We start from the raw sequence: 22,035 nt of genomic DNA, 5'->3' as shown, positions 1-22,035 counted from the left end.
TTTTATTTGTACTGACATTAGTTTCAGTGTAGTTGTTATGACAAAAATAACAAAAAATATTTCATGATAACATCATTTTTTATAAACTGAAAAAGATGAAAACACAACAGAAATGCTGCATATGGATGATAACTAATCATTCAACATACTTGGCTGACTAAACTATATCACATAATATTTTGTATCATCTCATCTTGGTGAGGCGCATTGTGCTGTTATAAACAGATTAGGTCTTAGATGATTTCTCCACTCCATCATCTCTTCCTTGTATATATATATATATATGTAACTCATTCAGAGCCTCCTAGGTTCTGCTTCTTGGGAGACTAAGAAGTATGATCTCTTAGTAGATGGAGCAGAAACTCTGGTCCCTTGTTTTGAACATGGGAGCAAACACTACAATTGGCAATAAAAAAGTACTTTCCTTGGTCTCCATGGAACTTCGAAGAAGCATGTTTACCATGCCTCCCTTTAATTTTTCAGCAATTTCAGTGTTTCTGGGTGAATTTCATTCACCTGTAGCCTTGCTACTACAGAGATCCTCTGCCAATGTAGTAAACTTTGCAGCAGAAATGTACCTAAAACTACCTCATGTTTCTAACACTGCTTTCTGAATAATCAGCTTTTCACCACCTTGGTTGAGAACGCACACAAGACGGTGTCCTTGCAGCTCTCCAGAGACATTGAATGACTTATCAAAATCTCACCTAGGCCTTTATTTTGAATAGGAGTCTATTCCATCCAAGGCATCCTTCAATGACAGCTTCCTTCATCATTGGTGTACTCCGAATTGTAAAAGGGTTACTGTAATGTGAGGTATTAACTGGTTTTCATTTACAGCTTCTTACAAATATCTCCACTATTCAGATCGTGAATGAAGTTTAGTTAGTCTCTGTATCCTTCTAACTCTATGAAATAGGACAAAAGAAATTCTGAAAGTTAAAGTTGAACTTCTTTTGAATCAACACATCTGCTAGTCTTTTCTAGGATACCCTTACTATCTGTTTTTTTATCTGGGCTCCAGCACATATTTCATTTGTCGGAGTTCATCTTTTCATCAATAGGAGTAGGCTGACAGCTTAGCATCTCTCTTACCTGAGTGACACGAGCCATATGACTGCACATTAGATAAAACAACTACAAAAGCAGTCATTGACTTTTGGTTCAAGGAGTTCTCTTATTAAGTACATTTCAACCAGACACCTTCTGCAATATGGGGATTTTGTTGACAGTTCTTCAAAGAAATTGAATATCCATGCAAAATTGGTCATAAGTTTTTAATTCTTCATTCCACCTATATTGTCTCAATCATTTTCCACACGAGTACTAAATTTTCCTAGTTAAACTAGAATGTCAGTAAGCAGCACTATTTTGAGTACCACACTCACCTTGTCTAAAAAGACTAAACATTTCACAGCCCCCAGCCGTGCTCATGTGAGTATTCTTTCATCCTTTGAGTCACTCCAGCTGAGAGGACTGTGAAGTTGGAGAGGCCTATTCTTGATATGGAACTTTGGTTCAGGAGTCTATGCTGTACATATAGATGAGTTTGATTGTATACCTGACATCTGATTAGCATTGCAAATGACTTCCACCTTTTCTAGTGCTGACCCAAAAACTTATTTTATTTCTGTTTTTGTCCGATATATCTGTAAAGCAAGTAGTAACATATAGACGTGAAGAGGAGATACTTCTGGTTTGATTTTGTTTCAGGGATATGAACCAAACATATCTAAAGCACCCTCTTTAAACAATAAGTGAGCTGAGCTGAAAAGAGATGTATCATTGCGTGTTATTGGTGCAAATCAAGGGTCTGGAGCAGGGATTGCCAAACCCAGTCCTGGGGACACACTGTAGCCAGCTTCTGTTCTTAATTGGACTCCTGGGCTAATTAAGTGATGTGTTATTTCCCAAGTTCTGTGTTTTGGGAACAATATAGAAATTAGAAAACTAAGTTAAATTATATATATTGTGGCCCCCGGCCGGGGCTGGAGCCCGGCCGGGACGCCCAGGAGGACGTGAGGAGGGCTTGTGCCTCCTCCAGACCGCGAGGCGCCCGCCCTGGTTCTGTTGGGGCCACGGGTTGAGGGCATGGAAGCCCTTCCTGTAGGGGCCCGTGGTCACCGCCAGGCGGCGCCCGATGCCGGTTTATCCCGTGCGGTTGCCGGTCGGGGCGGCAGCCCGGCCGGGACGCCTTGGAGGACCGGAGGAGGGCGAGTGCCTCCTCCAGACAGAGTGGGGGCGTCCGTCCTGGTTAGGCAGGGGGCCTCGGGTACAGGGCTTTGAAGCCCAGCCCTGTAGGGACCCGTGGCCATCACCAGGCGGCGCCCCGGTGCCTAATTATCCCGGGAGCCCGGCACTTCCGCCACACCAGGAAGTGCCGGGGGGAAGACTTTGTGTGGCACCCGGAGAGCTGCCAGGAAGACGGCCGATACTTCCGCCACGCTTGGGCGTGGCTAGAGACGGAAACACCTGGGGCTCGTCCGGGGCATTATTTAAGGGGCCGCCTCCCTCCAGTCATTGGTGGAAGTCGGGAGGAAGCGGACTGAGCTGGAGAGCGAGGACAGGAGGCGCCAGGAAGCAAGGCACAGAACTGTGGGCCCTGGACTTTGGGGAAATCGGTGCAGAGGCACTGGGGTTGCGTGAGTGCACTAAACTTGTAAATAGTGTAAATAAAAGTGTGTTGGGTGCAAAATGTTGTCCGTCTGTCTGTGCGGGCCAGGTTTCACAATATATATATATATATATATATATATATATATATATATATATATATATATATATATATATATATATATATATATATATATATATTAATGTATCAAGCAGTTATATGGGAATAATGTATTTTTCTCTCTTTGTAACATTTTCATCTTGATTTTTATTCTACTTTTCCAGGTGTTTTACTTGTTTAATTCATTATTTACTAATTGGCGGGGCTGACACTAAAGTAGGTGCAGCCTTTCATGATTCATTGTTGTTTGCCTGGGTGTTTGCTCTGTGTGAACGGTACCCGGGCACAGACAGGCGGACATGTTGTTTTGACACCACCACACGTTTATTTACAAATTATTTACAATAATGATAAGGTCACCAAGACCCCAATCAATGGTCACAAAGACCCAGTCACGTGCACAAAACCCCAAACACTCAAACACAAAGTCCTGGCCACAATGCCTTCTTCGGGCCGCCTCCACTCTCCACTGCTTCGTCCTCCTTCCACCCGACTCCAGCCCTGAATGACGGGAGACGGCCCCTTTTATGGAGGACCCGGATGAGCCCCAGGTGTTCCCGGCATCTTCTGGCCACGCCCCAGCGTGGCGGAAGTGTCGGCTGTCCTCCCGGCTGCTCCCGGCACCGCCCAGTCTTCCCCAGCACTTCCTGGTGTGGCAGGAGTGCTGGGGAAACAAATCCCAAGGCATTGGGGCCTCCTGGCGGTGGCCACGGGCCCCTACAGGGAAGAGCTTCCAAGCCCTTGACCCGTGGCTCCCAAAGCAACCCGGAAGGCGCACCCCACGTGATCCAGGCCGGGCTCTGACCCTCTTCCGTCCCTCCTGGCGCCCCGCCGGGTCATAGCCCCTGGCATCCCTGACAGTGCCCCACAGCCAGCGAAGACCACTCGTGGGTAAGAGCGACCCGTCCCGCGAGGGCAGCAGAGCTCCGAAACGGGCCCCACTCGAGGACAGCCGGGGTCCGGCCCGCACTCCTAGCAGGGACAGGGGCGGAGACACAATCCAGACACCAACCCATGGTGCATCCCTGTGCCTCGCACAGGTTGTGCTCCCCTTTTACCGGCACCCCGGGCCTCCTTGGGGCACCCCCTCCGGGACCTCCACGCCTTTGTTCTGAGCCACTGTTCCCCGCTGGCTCCTCCAGCTGCGAGCGCACCTGCGCACCGACAGAGAGATCCTTCTGCAGACGGCCCGACATCAGAGGGCTGTTCCGCCGAAGGGTTCCTTCAACTCGCCCGGGTCCGCCCCTACAAAGAGAACACAGGGCAGAACCGCTGCCAAAGCACCCAGCTCGTGCCACGCACGGGCAGCGCCCTCCAACCGCACCCCGCACTTGCCTGATCGGCACCCTCTCCGCGCTTCCGTGTCCCTCTCGACGATGGAGTCGCCGGCACCGCCCGCCTCTCTCCGCCGCCTCAGGGATTCCCTCTGCTCTCTCAGAGGGCAGCCAGCCACACGCTGCACCCAGCAACGCTGCTCACCTTATCGGAGGAATCGCACCCAGCCCTTTATTCCTCCTTCACTCTGGGACGCCTGACGGTTTGAGACCCTTATGGAATAAAAGGCGCCTCTGTCCCGCTCTGCGTCCCTATAGTGCGGCGCAAGACCGCAGCCAACTCGGGCGGAGGGCGCTAGGACCCGGGCACTTAGCAGCCCGTGTCCCTTCAGCTCCTCACGGACTCCCCTCGCCAAGATGCAGTCGCGGCGCCGCACTCCTGTCGGAGGGCTGCTTACTCGAACTGATCATTGTCTTCACAGCCTTTTTCAGCAGCCCTCCCATATGCTTTACGGAGTCGGCTGTACTCACCGCCTCCGCTGTACCTCTCCGCTGGAGATTCCAGCGTCGCGCCGCCCCGCTGTCGAATGAACGTTCTCAGCGCCCAGCGCCTTCCTCTCCAGTACCAGCACCTCAGCCCGGAGGGCACATAGCACCTGTAACACACGCTGCCCGGCGGGCTGAAGGGACGCCCAGCTCCGCCAAAGCAGCCGCAAAGACAGGAAGTTAACCGACGCTGAGCCTACCTGACTGTCGGCCTCCGACGCCGCCACTTCCTGTGGGCCTTCTCCTCCGCCCAATCGGGTCTCCCCTGCCCGTGATGGACATTCCCTGGTCCCGCCTCTACAGTCATCGGCGGGCACGCAAGACACACCGCCCAATCGCGTGCCTGTCAGGGGAGGGACTTCCGTCCGCGCCATCTTGGCTCCCTTTCTGCGGCGGCGACGTGCTTGCCGGCAGCCTTGCTGTTGCCAGCGCCCTCGAGCTGCAGCGCTCCTCCTTCGCAGCCCTCGCTGCTGCGCTGTGCTGCCGGAGCCCGCGAAACCAGCATGCGCCCGCCACTGACGCGGATCCTGGAGGTCCCTGCCTGGAAAACAAACACACGCCCGCCCCAAGGGCCGGCTGCCGATAGGCAGGGAACTCACCTCCCAGGTCCCGCCATACCGAGGAAACGCCCTCGGCGTGGCTCTCTGGACGCCATGCCGCCCCGGCGCCCAGCAACGGCGCGCCGCGGAGACCGCTGCACTCTTCCAATGCACGCCGCCCGCCCGCTTCAGGGAATAACGGCCCTCCCGCGGATCCCTGGCGGTCCGTGGGGTTCTTTACCGCTGGGCTGTGTGCACGCAGCACCCGCGTACGTGGGTGGGGTCCCTGCTGCACCGGCCGCCCACAACAATATTTTTTGTACAGGTCTCCGCCTTGTAACAGGCGGAGCATCCTGCCGACTACGCCAGATGTGAACGGTACCCGGGCACAGACAGGCGGACATGTTGTTTTGACACCACCACACGTTTATTTACAAATTATTTACAATAATGATAAGGTCACCAAGACCCCAATCAATGGTCACAAAGACCCAGTCACGTGCACAAATACCCCAAACACTCAAACACAAAGTCCTGGCCACAATGCCTTTCTTCGGGCCGCCTCCACTCTCCACTGCTTCGTCCTCCTTCCACCCGACTCCAGCCCTGAATGACGGGAGACGGCCCCTTTTATGGAGGACCCGGATGAGCCCCAGGTGTTCCCGGCATCTTCTGGCCACGCCCAGCGTGGCGGAAGTGTCGGCTGTCCTCCCGCTGCTCCCGGCACCGTCCCCAGTCTTCCCCAGCACTTCCTGGTGTGGCAGGAGTGCTGGGGAAACAAATCCCCAAGGCATTGGGGCGCCTCCTGGCGGTGGCCACGGGCCCCTACAGGGAAGAGCTTCCAAGCCCTTGACCCGTGGCTCCCAAAGCAACCCGGAAGGCGCACCCCACGTGATCCAGGCCGGGCCCTGACCCTCTTCCGGTCCCTCCTGGCGTCCCGGCCGGGTCATAGCCCCTGGCATCCCTGACATCTGTTAGTTTTGAATTGTCATTATTAAGACACAATGAAGGGAGCAAACTACACAGAGAAAGGGTGAAATATAATGAAAGAGAGTTAAGCATTTAAATCTACAGCAAAAATAGAAATATTTCAACATGTCTTATAAATATGAAAATTATGCTGTGGTGCTTTTCTGAATGTAGAATAAGAGAAGAGGAAGAGAAAACAGCTAATGAAATTTGATCAGTGTTATCAGTTGTTGTCACTGATTCTGAATCTGGTTGGAACAAAAACCTGCAGCCATAGTGGGTCCCCAGGACCAATGTTGGGAACCCCTGGTCTGGAGTAACTAGATTCTGAAATGTAGAATCCTGTGTTTGAAGACAACTGGACGCCAGATCATCAGACCTTGTCCTGTGGCACTCTTTAGCTGACCAAAGAAATGTTTACTCTGGTGATAGCGAGCACTAATTATGGTACAGTTTGTTTTCTCTTACCCTTTTTTCTGTCATTGGCAGCAGCAATTACTGCCAACATTACAAGTTTACAACACACGCTTTGAATAATGTTTAAGCCAGAATGTCTTATCAATGCATATATATATATACTATTTATAGGTCAAGTTCCATTAGAACACTTTCATTTTAACTACAGTGATCCCTCGCTATATCACGCTTCGACTTTCGCGGCTTCACTCCATCACGGATTTTAAATGTAAGCATATCTAAATATATATCACAGATTTTTCGGTGGTTCGCGGATTTCTGCGGACAATGGGTCTTTTAATTTATGTACATGCTTCCTCAGTTTGTTTGACGGAGGGGGTGTGAGCAGAGGGGCTGTTTGCACAGAGGCTGTTTGCCTAAAGGATACGGATGCTCCTCTAAAGAATGCCGCTTTATCGCGGTGATTCGGCATACTTAAAAGCCCAAAAGCACGTATTGATTTTTTGATTGTTTGCTTTTCTCTTGTGCTCTCTCTCTCTCTCTGACATTCTATGCTCCTGACACGCATTCTTTGAAAAGGAAAATATGTTTGCATTCTTTTAATTGTGAGAAAGAACTTTCGTCTCTGTCTTGTCATGGAGCACATTTTAAACTTTTGACTAAAGAGTGTTATTTCATGTCTAGAGGGCACTAATAATGTTAACAGTGTTGGAGAGTTTGTAATGGCTTAAAATATATAAAAATAACTATACAAACATATGGTTTCTACTTCTCAGATTTTCATCTATCGCGGGGGGTTCTGGAATGCAACCCCCGCGATCGAGGAGGGATTACTGTATTTTCTTTTTATAGAAATAGTCAATTTCCAATACAATTAAGGTTAAAAAAGCTCTTTATAGCGAAGTCCATTTTATCTGCAAAATTTAATTACAATTAAGTCATTTTTCATATAAAGCAGTAAAACACATGCATTTCTTCTGGAGTTCCCTGTGTTTATATAGACACCAGGACAGATACAACATTGGAAAACTATACATTGTTCTCCTCTCTTGCTTAATGAATCTTACCCTGAAGAGGTCTGTTAATTTTTTACATTTAAGATGTCTTACTTAAAGGTTTTCCAATGTTGTATCTGTCCTGGTGTGTATATAAACATAGGGAACTCCAGTTTCTGTATTACATCTTGCCTGAAGAAGGGGCCTCGAAAGCTTGCATATTGTATTATTTTTAGTTAGCCAATAAAAGGTGTCATTTTGCTTGACTTCTCACCACATTCATAATGGCTAACATGGTACAACATCCTAGTACTATAACATGTTTCATAAATTCACAGAGATTTTAACCTATGAACACATGCACACCATAATCTTTTATAAAAAAAAACAAAAAAATCAATTTTTTTAATTTAGTTAAGTTAGTGCTTGCAAATTTATATATGCAATGATTGAGAATGTGAACTTCATCTTCTCAACTTTTCATAATGATATTTTTATGTAAAACTTTTCAAGGTTAAAAAGACAGACAGTCAATCTGTTAGGCAAAACCACACAATAGGTGTCGTTTTTGAAAGTTAAGGGAGGCATTATGGACTTTGGAACTTCTCACTGCTATTGATACTAGCTGTAAGAAAATAGACATTGCCATTGAGTTTAACATTCCATGGTCAGCGTTGTCAGCTGTATGTGCAGAAGGACAGCATAATGTTCCAATTCAATTATAACAACATCCTTATTATAACTAATTATGCTTTCAGTTTGAGCACTTTGTTCTTACTGAATTTGACCTGTATATAGTTGGTCTGTCTCTATGAGATTCCACCAGATATATGAAGTATAAAACCTTGGTTTATTTGGTTAGGATGTACATTGAGGGACTGGAAATCTCACTAATTTAAAATTTTTGTTAGTTAATTATTTGGTTGTTAAGATTTATAATTTTCATGATAATTATTTATGAATGCTTTGAAATCACTTCAGGTTTGTTTGTCAGGCACCTCCTTACACACTGGTATGAGAAACCCCTCACATATGATCTACCATTTGACTTGTCTTAATATGAAGTTATTCAGGATGTCAAGCATTTTGGGGCTCAAACCTATTTTTGGCCCTCTAGACCCAAAACACACCAATTTTAGGCAATTTTGGACCATTTTTTGTGCAAGAAATTACACCCTTATGATAAAGAGTAAACTATAGATGTCTTCAGCTGAATTTGCACATTACATATCAACTGACCCCTGACACACCCTAATGGGATACAAGAGGTCAAAGTTACTCCTTTTTCCTTTGATTCTTTACTGGTTGTCCTAGCCCTTTAGGAGCCACTCCGAGAGGATTAAAATGACAAGTTTCAAACATATGCATGGCGGTATCATTTTAGACTATTTCAAGGTCAGTGATTATGAATATAATGTTATTTTTGATCATTTACTAGGGATCTAGGCCACTATGGACCTCTAGGGTGAAAAATTACAAATTTCTCTTGCATTTGAAAATATTCAATACAATATAATATAATTTAATATTAAAGCACACATTTTCATATTTCAAACATCTGGTTCAACTATTCTTGTACAGTAAACCCTCGTTTATCACGGTTAATCCGTTCCAGACTCTACCGTGATAAATGAATTTTCGCGAAGTAGGATTCTTTATTTATAATTCGAATATTTTCGCAGTTAGAGTATAGAAAACCTGTTTACGACCTTCTAAATAAGTTTTTTAACATTATTAAAGCCATCTAGACTTGAAATAACACCCTTTAGTCACCATTACACTCGTATTACCCAATATATTAGACAAAATAAGAGAAAATAAGACAGACGTTACAAATATCATATTACTAGGCGCACTCGCCTTTTAAGGCGACCGACTTTTATCCTCAATTTTGTGCGCTCCATGTGTACATCAGGCATGTAAGTGTAGGGAATGAGAACATCAAAGTGCTCATTCATAACATCTCCTGAAAACCTAAGTTTTTTTTTATCCCCTCAAGTGCCTGTCCAAAGTCGTACAATGTCAGCCCGAATCTGTACCGCTAAAGACGGAGTTTCATACACTAAATAAGCTATAGATGAGAATAAGCAAGCACCATCTCCCCTGATATTTACTACGCGGTGAGGCATTTGTACTCTATCAACATTAATTATTTGCAGAGACATAATTTTGTCTATTTTTCCAGCACATTGCGCACAAAAGCAAGGGAACGATGACAGCATCAGAACTCTGCTCACATCGCGTCGCTTCGTACCTCAAGCCGCAAGTAGTAAGTCTGTAATAAGCGGAATACCGCTACGCTTTGCACTCACGGGATGGAAGGACAATCCCAAACGCTTTTTTATAGTACTATAGATTATTGTACTGTACATTTAATTGCACACAACCACTAACTTATGAAGGTACGACCTCAGTAGGAGAGTCTTCAGAGGTGGTTCAGTATCTTCAGCAGGTGCGTTGTTGTCTTCAGTGAAGAAGTACTAGGCAGTGGGTGTCTGGGTGCGCGGCTGAAGAACATCTTGATAGGCAGTTGCTGGCTCTGTCTTTTCATATGCGTGAGGAGGCTTTTGTAGGGTATTGCCATCTTTAATCATATCCAAGAGTTTCACCTTCTCCTGGATAGTAAGCATCTTCCTGCAGCGCTTAGTTTTATTGTCAGAAGGCTTAGAAAAAGCAGCACATTTAGGAGCCATTGTAGGGCTTTGATAAAAGTTCTCAGAAAGCGCATGCGTAGTGACGTAAGCGTGTATGAGAAAAAAAACGCAATAGAGTGAAGCTGCGAAAGTCGAAGAGTGATATAGCGAGGGATCACTGTATTATGTATTTCTATCTCATGAAGTAAATCATTACATTTCTTATGAACACCCCTAATTTGGGCAGCTTTTGCTAATTCAGATTTTTTTCATGTTAAATTTTTATCACTGTCACAATTATTTCAAAAATGCCTTTTTCCACTGAGAGTCACTACCCATTAATGTTGTAACTACATGTACCCATACAATTGTTCCTAGTTTAATAGGTGGGATTGCTAAATACAAAAAAGATATAAAAATGTTTTATCTAATGTCTGAACAGTGGTCTACAAGGGATTTGTATCAATTTTGCATGTTTTAATAATAAAAAATGGTAACCAGATTTTAGGAAACAGGAAAACTGTCTCCAAGGAAATGGCTTGGATAATCAAAGGATATTTGTGTCACTATCATAAATATTACAATTCATTACTCTACCATCAGAAAAAAGTTGAATAAGTATGGTTTTCATGGCAAATACCCCTCTCTCCAAAAAGGTGAAGTAAAACATTTTAAATGTTACTTGACAACTAATTTAGAAGTGTCTAATTTGAGGACTTGGTGAGGACAGAATCATTAAAACCATAGAACTGAAAAAGCTCAAAGAGGTTTTTTATCTGGAAATTGTTTGGGCATCTCTTAATAAGCTAAATTTGAAGCTGTAACTCAGCTGTGTTAGAACATTAGACTAGACAAGAACAGGCCTTTCAGCACAACAAAGCTCGCCAGTCCTATCCACTTAATTCTTCTAAAATAACATCAAGTCTAGGTGTAAAAGTCCTTACTGTCTACCACAGTATTTGGTAGCCTATTTCATTTGTCTATGGTTCTCTGTGTAAAGAAAAAATCCCTAATGTTTGTGTGAAATTTACCCTTAACAAGTTTCCAACTGTGTCCCCATGTTTCTTGATGAACTCATTTTAAAATTACCATCACAATCCACTGTACTAATTCCCTTCATAATTTTTAATCATGTTTCCTCTTAATGTTCTTTTGCTTAAACTGAAAAGGCTCAGCTCTTTTAATCTGTTCTCATAATTCATCCCCTGTATTCCTGAAATCAGACTAGTCGCTCTACTTTGGACTTTATCCAGCGCTGTTTTGTCCTTTTTGTAGCCTGGACACCAAAGCTGCACACAGTACTCTAGATAAGGCTTCACCAGTGCATTATAAAGTTTGAGCATAGCCTCCTTGGAGTTGTACTCTACATATTGTGCTATATAACCTAACATTCTGTTTTCTTAATGGCTTCTGAACACTGTCTGGAAGTTGATAGTGTCAAGTTCACTACAATTTCTAAATTCTTCTCATATGGGGTCCTTTCAATTTCAAATTGCCCATTGTGTATTCAAACCCAACATTTTTACTTCTGACATATAATACTTTACATTTACTGTCATTAAATTTCCTCAGCCACAGATCAGCCCAAGCCTGTATGCTGTCCTAGTACCTCTGTAATGATTCAACAGATTCAATATTATCTGACAACCTGCCTAGTTAAATATAATCGCAAACGTAACCATCTTGTTACTTATATTCCTATCCAAATCATTTATATACTGTAAATTAAAAATAGCAGTTGCCTGAGCACAGACGCCTGTGGAACACCATGCTTAATGTCAGCCAATTGAGATAGGGATCCTGACACTATATCCCTCTGCTTGATGAGTATGAGCCAATTGTACATCCATCTACTAGCAACACCCTGAACTCCCACATCTTTTAATTTGATGGCCAACCTCTCATGTGGCACCTTATCAAATGCTTTCTGAAAGATAAGTAATATCATATGGTCCACTTTAATAATATCCTTTTGTTGCTTCCTCATAGAATTCTAGCATGCTGACTGTTCAGTAAAACTCCTGTTCTTGCCATGTGTTGCTCAATCTTATCCTTAATAATTCCTTCCATTAATTTTCCAAAGAAGCATATTAAGCTTATTGGCCTAAAGTTATGTGAATCTTCCCGGTCACACTTTTTATATAATGAAATAATATGTGCCATTTTCCTGTTTTTCAGAATTTCCCCAGTGCACAGTGACTTCTTAAAGATATGCGTCACTGTTTTATATATGTGCTCTCTAACCTCCTTAAGAATTTGGGGCTAAATATTATCTGGCCCTAGATTTGTTTCATTCCAGCCTATTTAATCTAAGCAGTACTTCTCCCTCAACAATTTCTAAATCACTTTGTACCTCCTTAGTTGCCCCTTTTACTGCTGGGTGGTTATGTGCTTCCTCACTTGTGAAGACCTCAGAAAAATATAAGTTTAGAGCATTCGCTATTTCACTGTCTGTACTTTTTAATTCCACTTTACTATTTCTGATGCACTTCACCTCTTCCTTGTCTGTTCTTTTACTACTAAAATGCTGAAAGAATTTCATTGATGCCCCTCCAGTTCAGATGTAACTCATCACGATATAACAGGTCCCATCTGTTCCAAAAGGAGTCCCAGTGCCTCATAAACCTTTACCCTTTTACCCTACACCAAAATTTGAGCCACATGTTAAGCCCTCTAATCTCCTCAGTTTTACCTGGACTGGCGTGTGGCCTTGGCAGAACTTCGGAGAAGACTACCTTATCAGTTCTGCTTCTCAGCCTTGCACCTAACTCTTTAAATTTGGAATGCAGAACTGACAGACTACCCTTATGTATATTATTTATCCCACCATGGACAATGGTCACTCAATCCACCCACGCTCTGGCCAAAAGCCAATCAACCCGTCCAGGTCCCATCTGTGCCCCTGGTAGGCAACACACCGTGCAAGACTCTCTGTCTTTGGAGCAAACCTGTACTTCAATTCCCATGATGACTGAGTCTGAAACTACTACTATCTCTCTGTTTCTGGTAACTGATTTTGAGGTGGCACATTGGGCCTGCTTGTGCCTGCCTTTCACCTCAGAATCTTCAGAGACACCATCCAGGTCTGGAAGGACCTGAAAATGGTTTAAGACTTCCAATTCTGGGGATGATGGACAGTGTGCACTGTTTACCTTACACCTTGAGACTATAACCCACCTATCTTCGCCTGTCTGATCTGAAATCTCCTCCTGTGCCACCTTAGAGGTGCAAACTATCTCTCCAACGGACACTTGGGCCAAGACCGCCAATTCTCTACTACAACACAGGCCAGCCAAAAACTCCTTCTCCAGTTCCTCCAGAGATTGAGGTGCTGGATCAGATATAGACCTCATAGGCTCCTCCAAGCCATCCTCTAAAATGTCCAACATTCAACAGGATTTGCACTGCAGTGGCCTCATTATTAAAATTTGACTTTGGATTACTAAAACTGCTTGTTTTTATTTATTTTTTTATTTATTAAAATTAAATAGTTTAACTTAAATGGTAAACGTGTAAAAAATGTTTAAGCAAAAAAAAAACAGATAAAAGAACTAGTACAGTAAATTTACACAGTCTGACACCTTAAACTGTTGTAATATTCTCCCCTTCAACTTCCTGCTCTTTGTCCTTTACTTTTCTTTGTCTGGTCTCCTAACTTTGCATTCTTCTCATTCCTTACTTAAAAGCTCTGCCCTCTCACTGAATGTAATCCTTCATATTAATGAACACTTACACTGTCGCCCTATTAACTCCTCTTCTTTCCTGACCTATAAGAACTGTTTGGTCTAGAAAAATTTGTTTACTGAATATTTGCTGCTAGGTAATTTCTTACTATGTTGTCTGCTCCTAGAGCTGCTTGTGCCTAATTGGCACCTTAATGCTGTCCACCTGCCTTCGTATTGCAGAGCCCTCCTCTTTACCACTTTAAAGTCTGCTGCTGCCCTTTTTTCCCCTCTAAGGAATTGTTGTTTCTCTTGCTTATAACTTTTCATCGCTACGATGCTGGTTATTTACTTATAGAGAAGACAGTGTCTTCTACTGCTGCTTACTGCCCTGCTTCATCGATGCTAGTTTGAATACAGATAACAAGTACAATTAGCAAAAAAGCGAGTTAAAATAAAAATAAGTCAAAAACCCTTCTAAACAGGAAAAAATACTTTTTAACAATTCCCACACGGTTCCTTAGTGGTAACCATAATACAATTTTTTTAAGGGAAAAATGTATTTTTTATTTAACTTTCACACCACAGAACACAAAAACCCTTAGACACTTCTTTTTGTATTGCAAAGATGATGTCAGCACATCAGTACGTCTCAGTCTCCAATGAGTACCTCATCCAATGAGCAAGTAAGATACTGATCTGAAATGCATAAGCAAGTTCACAACTGAATGGTTTAATATAACAAAAGTCCAGACCTAAACCCAGTTGAGAAGCTGTTTTTGGACCCATAAGGACAGGTTTATGCCCAGAACCTACAAATTTTACTTAGACCAAAAATATATTTTAAAAGGACAAAACATAGCGAAACTTTGGGTCTCTGCGCGAAATGGTGATTTCTTTCAGAGTTTATACAAATATCTCAGATTGCTCAATTGCTAAATGTATCAAGCTGATCCAGATTTGTACCACCTCATTTGGTCCAAATTAAGTACTCTTAGTAATATTTAATGTGGATCCTATTTGGTACTGTAAACAGGTTTATTATCGGAGACAAAAAAAAAAACAAATAGCAGAGCATTATCAACAAGACTGACTACTGTTTGCAGGATTACTCCAGCCACTGCAAAAACCTCACACTGTTCAGTCTTGTGCTGAGGTGTCACCCATTTGGGTCTCAATCTGTGTGGTGGGTGCGGCAACGCACTGTAATCAGCACATGCTCCCAAAAAGGTATAGTTTAAATATAAAACTGTCCAGTTTTATATCAAACAGATGGTGTTTCTTGAAAATTTTGAAATGTTCAACACAAGGCACAGGGACAGTTTGAAATTGTTAGTGAACCTGCATACAGGAATGATATAAAATTGACAATCAACCTGATGCATTTGTGTTTGGGTATGTGGGAGAACAAACAGAAAAACCATGCAGATATGGAGAGAACATGCATACTGTACAGATAAAAAGCAGATGAGGGATTTGAATCCAGAATACTGGACTGCAGTAGAAGTTAGTAACCACTGCCTGACATTTTCCAATCTGCTTAACCCAATTTATGCTCACATGGTCCTGAGCCTATCCTGGTAGCATAAGGAATCAACCCTGGACAGGGCACCAGTCTTTCTTGGGACCTAGTGACATGCAGGATCAAAATGGAATTGCCAATTAATCTAACGCATGTGTCCCTGCAGTCTTAAAAATGAAGGTGCCAGAGTAGTCCTTCAGAGTGATGCCATGGATTAATCATTTTTTGGTTCCCGAAAGACCATTCCACATGTAGGTTCCACAGAGAACATTTATTAATTTGGATCCATAACAGATTTGTGAAATACCAATGGGTCATGATTTTAAAAGGACTGTTGTTGCATGCAATAGTCAAGTTTTCCATAATCCCATAATCTGTTATTGCCCAGCTACATATCCTACCGTACATTAAACATTTCATTTTTTTTCTACATATTAGAAGTTTTTAGAGTAGAAAGAACCAACTTCATATGTAAAGAGCTTTTACTTAAATGAAAGTGTGCTTTGTCAAGCAATGGTTGTACAGAGAACAATAAAGTACCATTAAAGAACCATTATTTTGTGGGGTATGGGAGAAAACATGGTATACCTGGAGAAAAACTATTGTAGACATGGAGAGAGCATGTAGTCTTTACATAGATGTCAACCTGGAGTGAAATGTGAACCTGGAATTGTGGTAGTTCTAATCATTGTGCCACCATACCACCCTAACAAAATCAAAATATTCTGAAGTCTTATTGATGTAATACAGCAGTATTGTTAATTCCCCCATCAAAAAAATTACCACTAACATTTTCTTCTACAGTATAATAAATGAGGAGAAATTTAGCAGATACAAAGCAGTTTTAGCTGTTTGTTGGTCAGCCTCATTTAATGTTTGTTCAAAAGTCTTTATGAAAATGTCAGAGTACCTGTAGAATTTGTGAAAACTGGTACAATTTTAAAGCTTTCTGCAATTTAGGTCTTGTTATATTTTATAAAAGTTTGAAATATTTTTTACAACACATGCTTTTTAGTTGTCACCAAGTGCAGAACAGCAGATTCTAGTGAGTGAGTGTCTAATTCTTGCTCGAGTTAATACAGTTATTATTGGAATGTTATTTCCTTTTCCATTTGAAAATGACACGTTATTCCTATTAATGGCGTCACATTTGGCAATGAGGGGGTTACATTCCCTGAAATTATGTATCTTTGCATTTTGGTCACTCATCATTTTAATATCTTGCCAAATTTTTCAGAGCTGGCTTCCGCATGTTATCTGCCTCAATTTTGCCCTGGTTAAAAGTGGATGTTTTCTTAATCCTTGGCTTACTTTGTTTTTAAATGCTTTTCAAGTGTTGTTTAGTTTCTGATGTCATGCAGGAGTCATTATTTTCACAATTTTGTAAGGCTTTACAGTGTAAAAATCTCTTATCACAGAAATTAACATTGCTGGAAATAAGTCAACATACTCTTTAGTGCCTTTGAATTCTTTAAGTCATCAACCTTAATAGACCCAAGTTTTGGTAAAAGTCCTGACACTTACAGTCTCTACTGTCAGATTCATCCTACTGGAGATACTATATTTAAAATGCTGTTTAAAAAAATAAATTTAATTTTCTGCAAATGTCTGTGCTTTTTTATTTAGGTTTCACCTTAAGGTGGGTGACACAGAGCACAGTCTTCAGGCCTCGAACAGTTTAATGGCCTCTTACAGACTTACAGTATCACATATGCATTTAACATAATAAATACGTCTTTTAGAGGTGTTAAACACTAGTTTTTATTTTAGAACTGCAGTTAAACTGTTTGAAAATGGAGTATTATTTTTAACCAAGGAAGAAGACATTTGCAAAAAACATTTTTAAAATTCCAAAACACATTTCGTCTTGTTGTTATTTCTAGTCTCTTTACCCCAGCTTTTCTGTAAAATAAAAAAAAAATCACTTGGCATGCAATGGATCCTTAAAGCTCTGAAGTATGTTTTCCATAACGAGTCACTTTTCTAGCCCTAAGCCTCTTTTCCTGTTACTAGACCAAGTTTCCAAAACTGCAAAGCTGTTAGTTGCCGCCTCTGAGCAACAGATTGGTAAAATCCTGTTAGCTGGCTTTTGACCTAGATTGCCATTATTTTTTGGTTTGTTTAATGTTTTATTAAGATATTTAAGTATTTCTGTCTGTCCCTGAAAACTGAGCTTTGTTGGATCTGATTTACAAAATAGAGTTGAGGTATACAAATATTAAGCAAGCAGCCAAAAGAAATATATCTTTCCTTCTCTGCTGAGTCTTTTTTTTCTTTCTCACTGAATGATGCATTTCAAATTGAAGGGCTGTTCTGAGATCATGTTACATGATTGAATCTGTAGTATTTAAGACCACGGGGCAGTTAAAATGATGGGATTTAAAATTGTGTATAGAAATTTTTTGATTTATTTATGGAATTATTTAATAAAAAGAAAATATAAAATGAATAAATAATATTTTTCAGCTGTAAATACTCAATGGAATATTGACAAAGAAGTGATGAAATGTCAGCTTATTTCCGGATAAAATAATTAAATGTTCCCAATGAAAGAACATAAATATGAAGTGGTCTGAAAAATAAATGCAGTGATTCCACAGTTGACCAGCTTACCTCATTTGTTCTTAAGAGTTTGTGTTGAAGGTTTAACCCCTTTGAATTTTCCAGTTTAGCTCCTGGTTTCCTGTTTAAGTCTGTGCTATATCACTTCACTATTTTTAATGGGTATTGACCAGGCAGTCTTTTAACTTTCCCAGTCTGAAATGTCTTAATTCCTCATTTCATGCAGGAGACTACACATTATCCCAATTGTTTTTCCATTTGAAGCAGTACATGTGGTTCAGCATCTTTGGTTCTTTTTTATTAATATACCGTTTGCACAGCTTTAACCTAATGAACAGTCAGCCTGGGTTCAGAAGAGGGAGGTAATGTTTTACTAACATGCTGGAATTCTATGAGGTAGTAATAAAAGGATACAATCATAGTGGTGCATATGATATTATTTATCTTGCCTTTCAGAAAGCATTTGATAAGGTGCCACATGAAAGGTTGGGCATCAAATTAAAAGAAGAGGGAGTTCAGGGTGATGTTTGTAGATGGATGCAAAATTGGCTCAGACACAGGAAGCAGAGGGTGATGGTGCAGGGAACCTCATCAGAATTGTCTCATGTTAAAAGTAGTGTTCCACTGGGGTAAATGCTAGGACCACTGCTATTTTTAATATACATAAATGATTAGGACAGAAATATAAGTAATAAGCTGGTTAGGGCTGCAGATGATACCAAGATAGGTGGACTAGCAGATAATTTAGAATCTGTTGAATCATTACTGAGGGACTTGGACAGCATACAGGCTTGGGCAGATTTGTGGCAGATAAAATTTAATGTAAATAAGTGTAGAGTATTACATGTAGAAAGTAAAAATGTTAGGATTAAATACAAAATGGGAGGTCTAAAATTCAAAAGTACACCTCATGAGTAGGATTTGGGAGTCATAGTGGACTCGACACTATCAACTGTCAGACAGTGTTCGGAAGCCATTACAAAGGCAAACAGAATGTTAGGTTATGTAGCACTATGTTCAAACTTTATAAAGCACTGGTAAGAACTCATTGTGATAAGCCAAGTCCACAGACACACTTGTAGTGGAGGTTTTTATAGTTATCTTTAGCTTATCACAGTTTTTAGCACTTTTTGTGGTTGATTGTGGTTGATTGTGATTTAATTGCATCACACTTGGTTTTGGCAGGTTTGTTCGCTACATATATAATGCAAACCTTGTATTTTACTTTGTCCCAGTGGTGCTCTTTTAGTATGAGATGTTGGGATTGAGTAGGGCCTTGAAGTAAGCAGAGGTCATTACGTGTTTATAGAAGACGTTTGAGAAGATACTTGATTTATGACATGGTCCATTACCCTGCTGGAATTATTTTTATACAAGTGTATAAACTGTGGTATGGACGTGGTTTAGTAGCAATAATTAGATACTTTTTGGCATGCATTTGACATACACTTGGTGTTAAGATGCTTAATGCTTGCCATGAAAACATTCCCCACATCATCACACTACCATCCCCACCCTTTATTGTTGACACAAAGCAGTATGGTGTGCTTTCTCTCATATGTTAACCAATGCCATCTGCATGTTGTCAGACCAGGGGACATTTTTCCAATTAATAATCATTTCATTTTGAGGATCACATCTCCAGCTGTACCTCCGCTGTCAGGCTTGGAACCGTGCATGGTCTTTTGCTGCTGTACCTTATTAGTTTCAGTCTTAGACTCATCCTACATTCAAGGATGACCTTCTGTACAGCACTGTTTTAAAGAGCTGTTACTTGATTCCTGATTGCCTTGTTGTTAGTTTGTACAAGTCTAGCCATGCTACTCTGACATCTCTCATTAATAAGGTGTTTTCACCCACAGAACTGCAACTGGATGTTTTATTTTTTGGTCTATTGCAGCATTCTCTCTTAACACCAGAAAGTAGAGTGAATGACAAATTTTGGAGGGCCGATAATGCCACAGTCAAAGTTGCTTAGATTACTCTTCTTGTGTTTTTCCCATTCTTATGTTTGGTAGACCAGTAAGTTAACCCTTGTTTCTATGACTGCGTGCTCTGCACACTATACTGAGTTGTAGCTGATTTGGAGGAGCTGGCTATTTTATCAAGGGTATTAAGTGCCCACTAAGTGTATGTCACTGTGATCAAACTATTGAGCTAGGCTGAAAATGTGTTTATGAAGGTGTTATAAGGTTTTGTATTTTACAATATTGTATTATACAGTACTTCATATAATATATTTCAATGTTCTAAGCCTGCATTCAGCAGACAGAGTGCTATACAAGAATACGGTGTAAAAGAATTGAATATCAACTTGCAGTTCCCCTACTGTCATTACTGACATTAGGTGCTTCTCTGCCTCTGTGGCACTCATTTTGCCTAATCACTTGATCTTAAGTTGTGTTTTAGATTGCTGTTTCATTACAAGAAAAATAAACATTTTTATTTTTTAGGTCACAGAGTTAGGGATGTAGAAATGGCACCACAATCTTTTATATACATGGTCTCCAAGCTGGACATTGGAATCAGTTAATGGTATCTCCTCTGTACACACACTCATATACCAACTGTGATGTCATTATCATGTAGCTATATGATGCAAAAAATTTAAGTGAAATTGAAAACAAGTAAACAAAGCTATAAATCAGTGCTGTGGCAGAGTATAACGTAAATGCATAATGCTCGTGGCACACCGGGCTCAGGGATTATCAAAATAAATTTGTTAAAAATGCATAACTACATGGCTTTTGAAATTTGACGAATAACAAGCATCAGCATCATTCAAGAATGAAGGATACATATTAAACTCTGAATGAACTGTGTAAATTGTAAATATTAATAAAAAAAATAACATTACCCTTTTTTTCTCCTACCTAGAAGTACTTTTGCATTGCCATTACATATGTCACTAGACCAGAATCTCCTTTTATGACTTCAGACAATGTAAAGTTTTAAGATTCTTTTTCCTTAGCACAATTTAGGAGATTCTTTTTTCCTTAGCACAATTTAAGAAAGTTATATTTTTCCATGGACAGTAGTGACACACTTTTAGAAACCCTAACTACCACTTTGAGTGTTTCAGGACTTCCATCCTAATGCCGTATATCAAATAGCATAGTGTTTTTTTTTTTAATATTTAGCAAGTTTTGCCTTGTTCTATTAAGTCAGTGTCTCCTGTATCAAGTATTAACATGTGGTTTTTTATGTTTGTAGAAAGAAGTTGCTGTAATATTTCCCATAAAGCAATGCCCCATTCCGCAGATCAAAGAAATGTGTAGAATTCCCTGTAATAGCATAGTAATTCAGATTCAGTCTTAATGTTTCTATATTTTCCTTTTTTTACAGGTGACTATGTCATTATCATCCAGGAAGTAACAAATCCCCCATTTCTTGGTTGTACCCTTGCACCAGCTTTTGCTTTACTTAGAGTGATCCCTTCAAAAACCAAAAGCAACAGGACCAGCAAGAAAGAGTCCAACATTGTGAAAAGCAAATAAAGTCATTTCAATTTGATGTCTGCACAGCTCTGGGACCTAAGATGAGTTGTTTATAATTTTTTCCCCTATGCATTAGTACATAGCTGATGCTGAGACTTGGGGTCCCTCATCTTTGGCACCCTGCTGACCTTGCTTGTACAAAATTGAGAGACCATTTCTGGAGTCAGGATTATAATAACAAACATGTTTTTGACTTCATCCAACGTATACCCAGGTTTGTGAGCAAAACCTCTGCCCTTAAAGTTGCTGATATTATTATAGCAAAACAATAAAGTCCTATGGATGCACTATTAGTTATATGTGTCTGATCTCATTATCTTTTGTATTTTTACTAGCTCTTTTATTTCAATATCATGTTTAATGGCTACTGTGCAAAAACTGTAAAGAAAGCTATGTTACTTTCATTTCAGTCTACATATATTTAACAACTAACTATAAACATGAGATCCTAACTGGTGACCCAGAATCAACCTCCCGATGCCTAAACACTGGTCTAAAACAGTCTAAAGTTTGCAGATGATACCAAGATAGGTGGATTGGCAGATAGTCTAGAATCCATTGAATTATTAAAGGGGAACTTGTACAGTATATAATCTTGGGCAGATCTGTGGCAGATGAAATTGGATGTTAGTAAATGTAAAGTATTACAAGTAGGAAGTAAAAATGTTAGGTTTGTATACACAAT

General features: G+C 41.0%; 1 protein-coding gene across 2 annotated transcripts in view; it reads left to right on the top strand.

Annotated features, from left to right (window-relative positions):
* The window catches only part of LOC120531055 (MORN repeat-containing protein 1-like), a 428,485-nt gene extending 406,842 nt beyond the window's left edge, over positions 1-21,643 (top strand). For both annotated transcript variants that reach the window (XM_039756051.1, XM_039756050.1), the window contains one exon: positions 21,199-21,643. In XM_039756051.1, coding sequence (XP_039611985.1) covers positions 21,199-21,350 — 152 coding nt within the window. In that variant the 3' untranslated portion in view covers positions 21,351-21,643. The remainder of the gene's footprint in view (positions 1-21,198) is intronic.
* Positions 21,644-22,035: the final 392 nt, after the last annotated feature.

Source organism: Polypterus senegalus, chromosome 6, assembly GCF_016835505.1.
Source record: "Polypterus senegalus isolate Bchr_013 chromosome 6, ASM1683550v1, whole genome shotgun sequence".
NCBI lineage: Eukaryota > Metazoa > Chordata > Cladistia > Polypteriformes > Polypteridae > Polypterus > Polypterus senegalus.
This window is presented reverse-complemented; position numbering and strand designations above follow the sequence as displayed.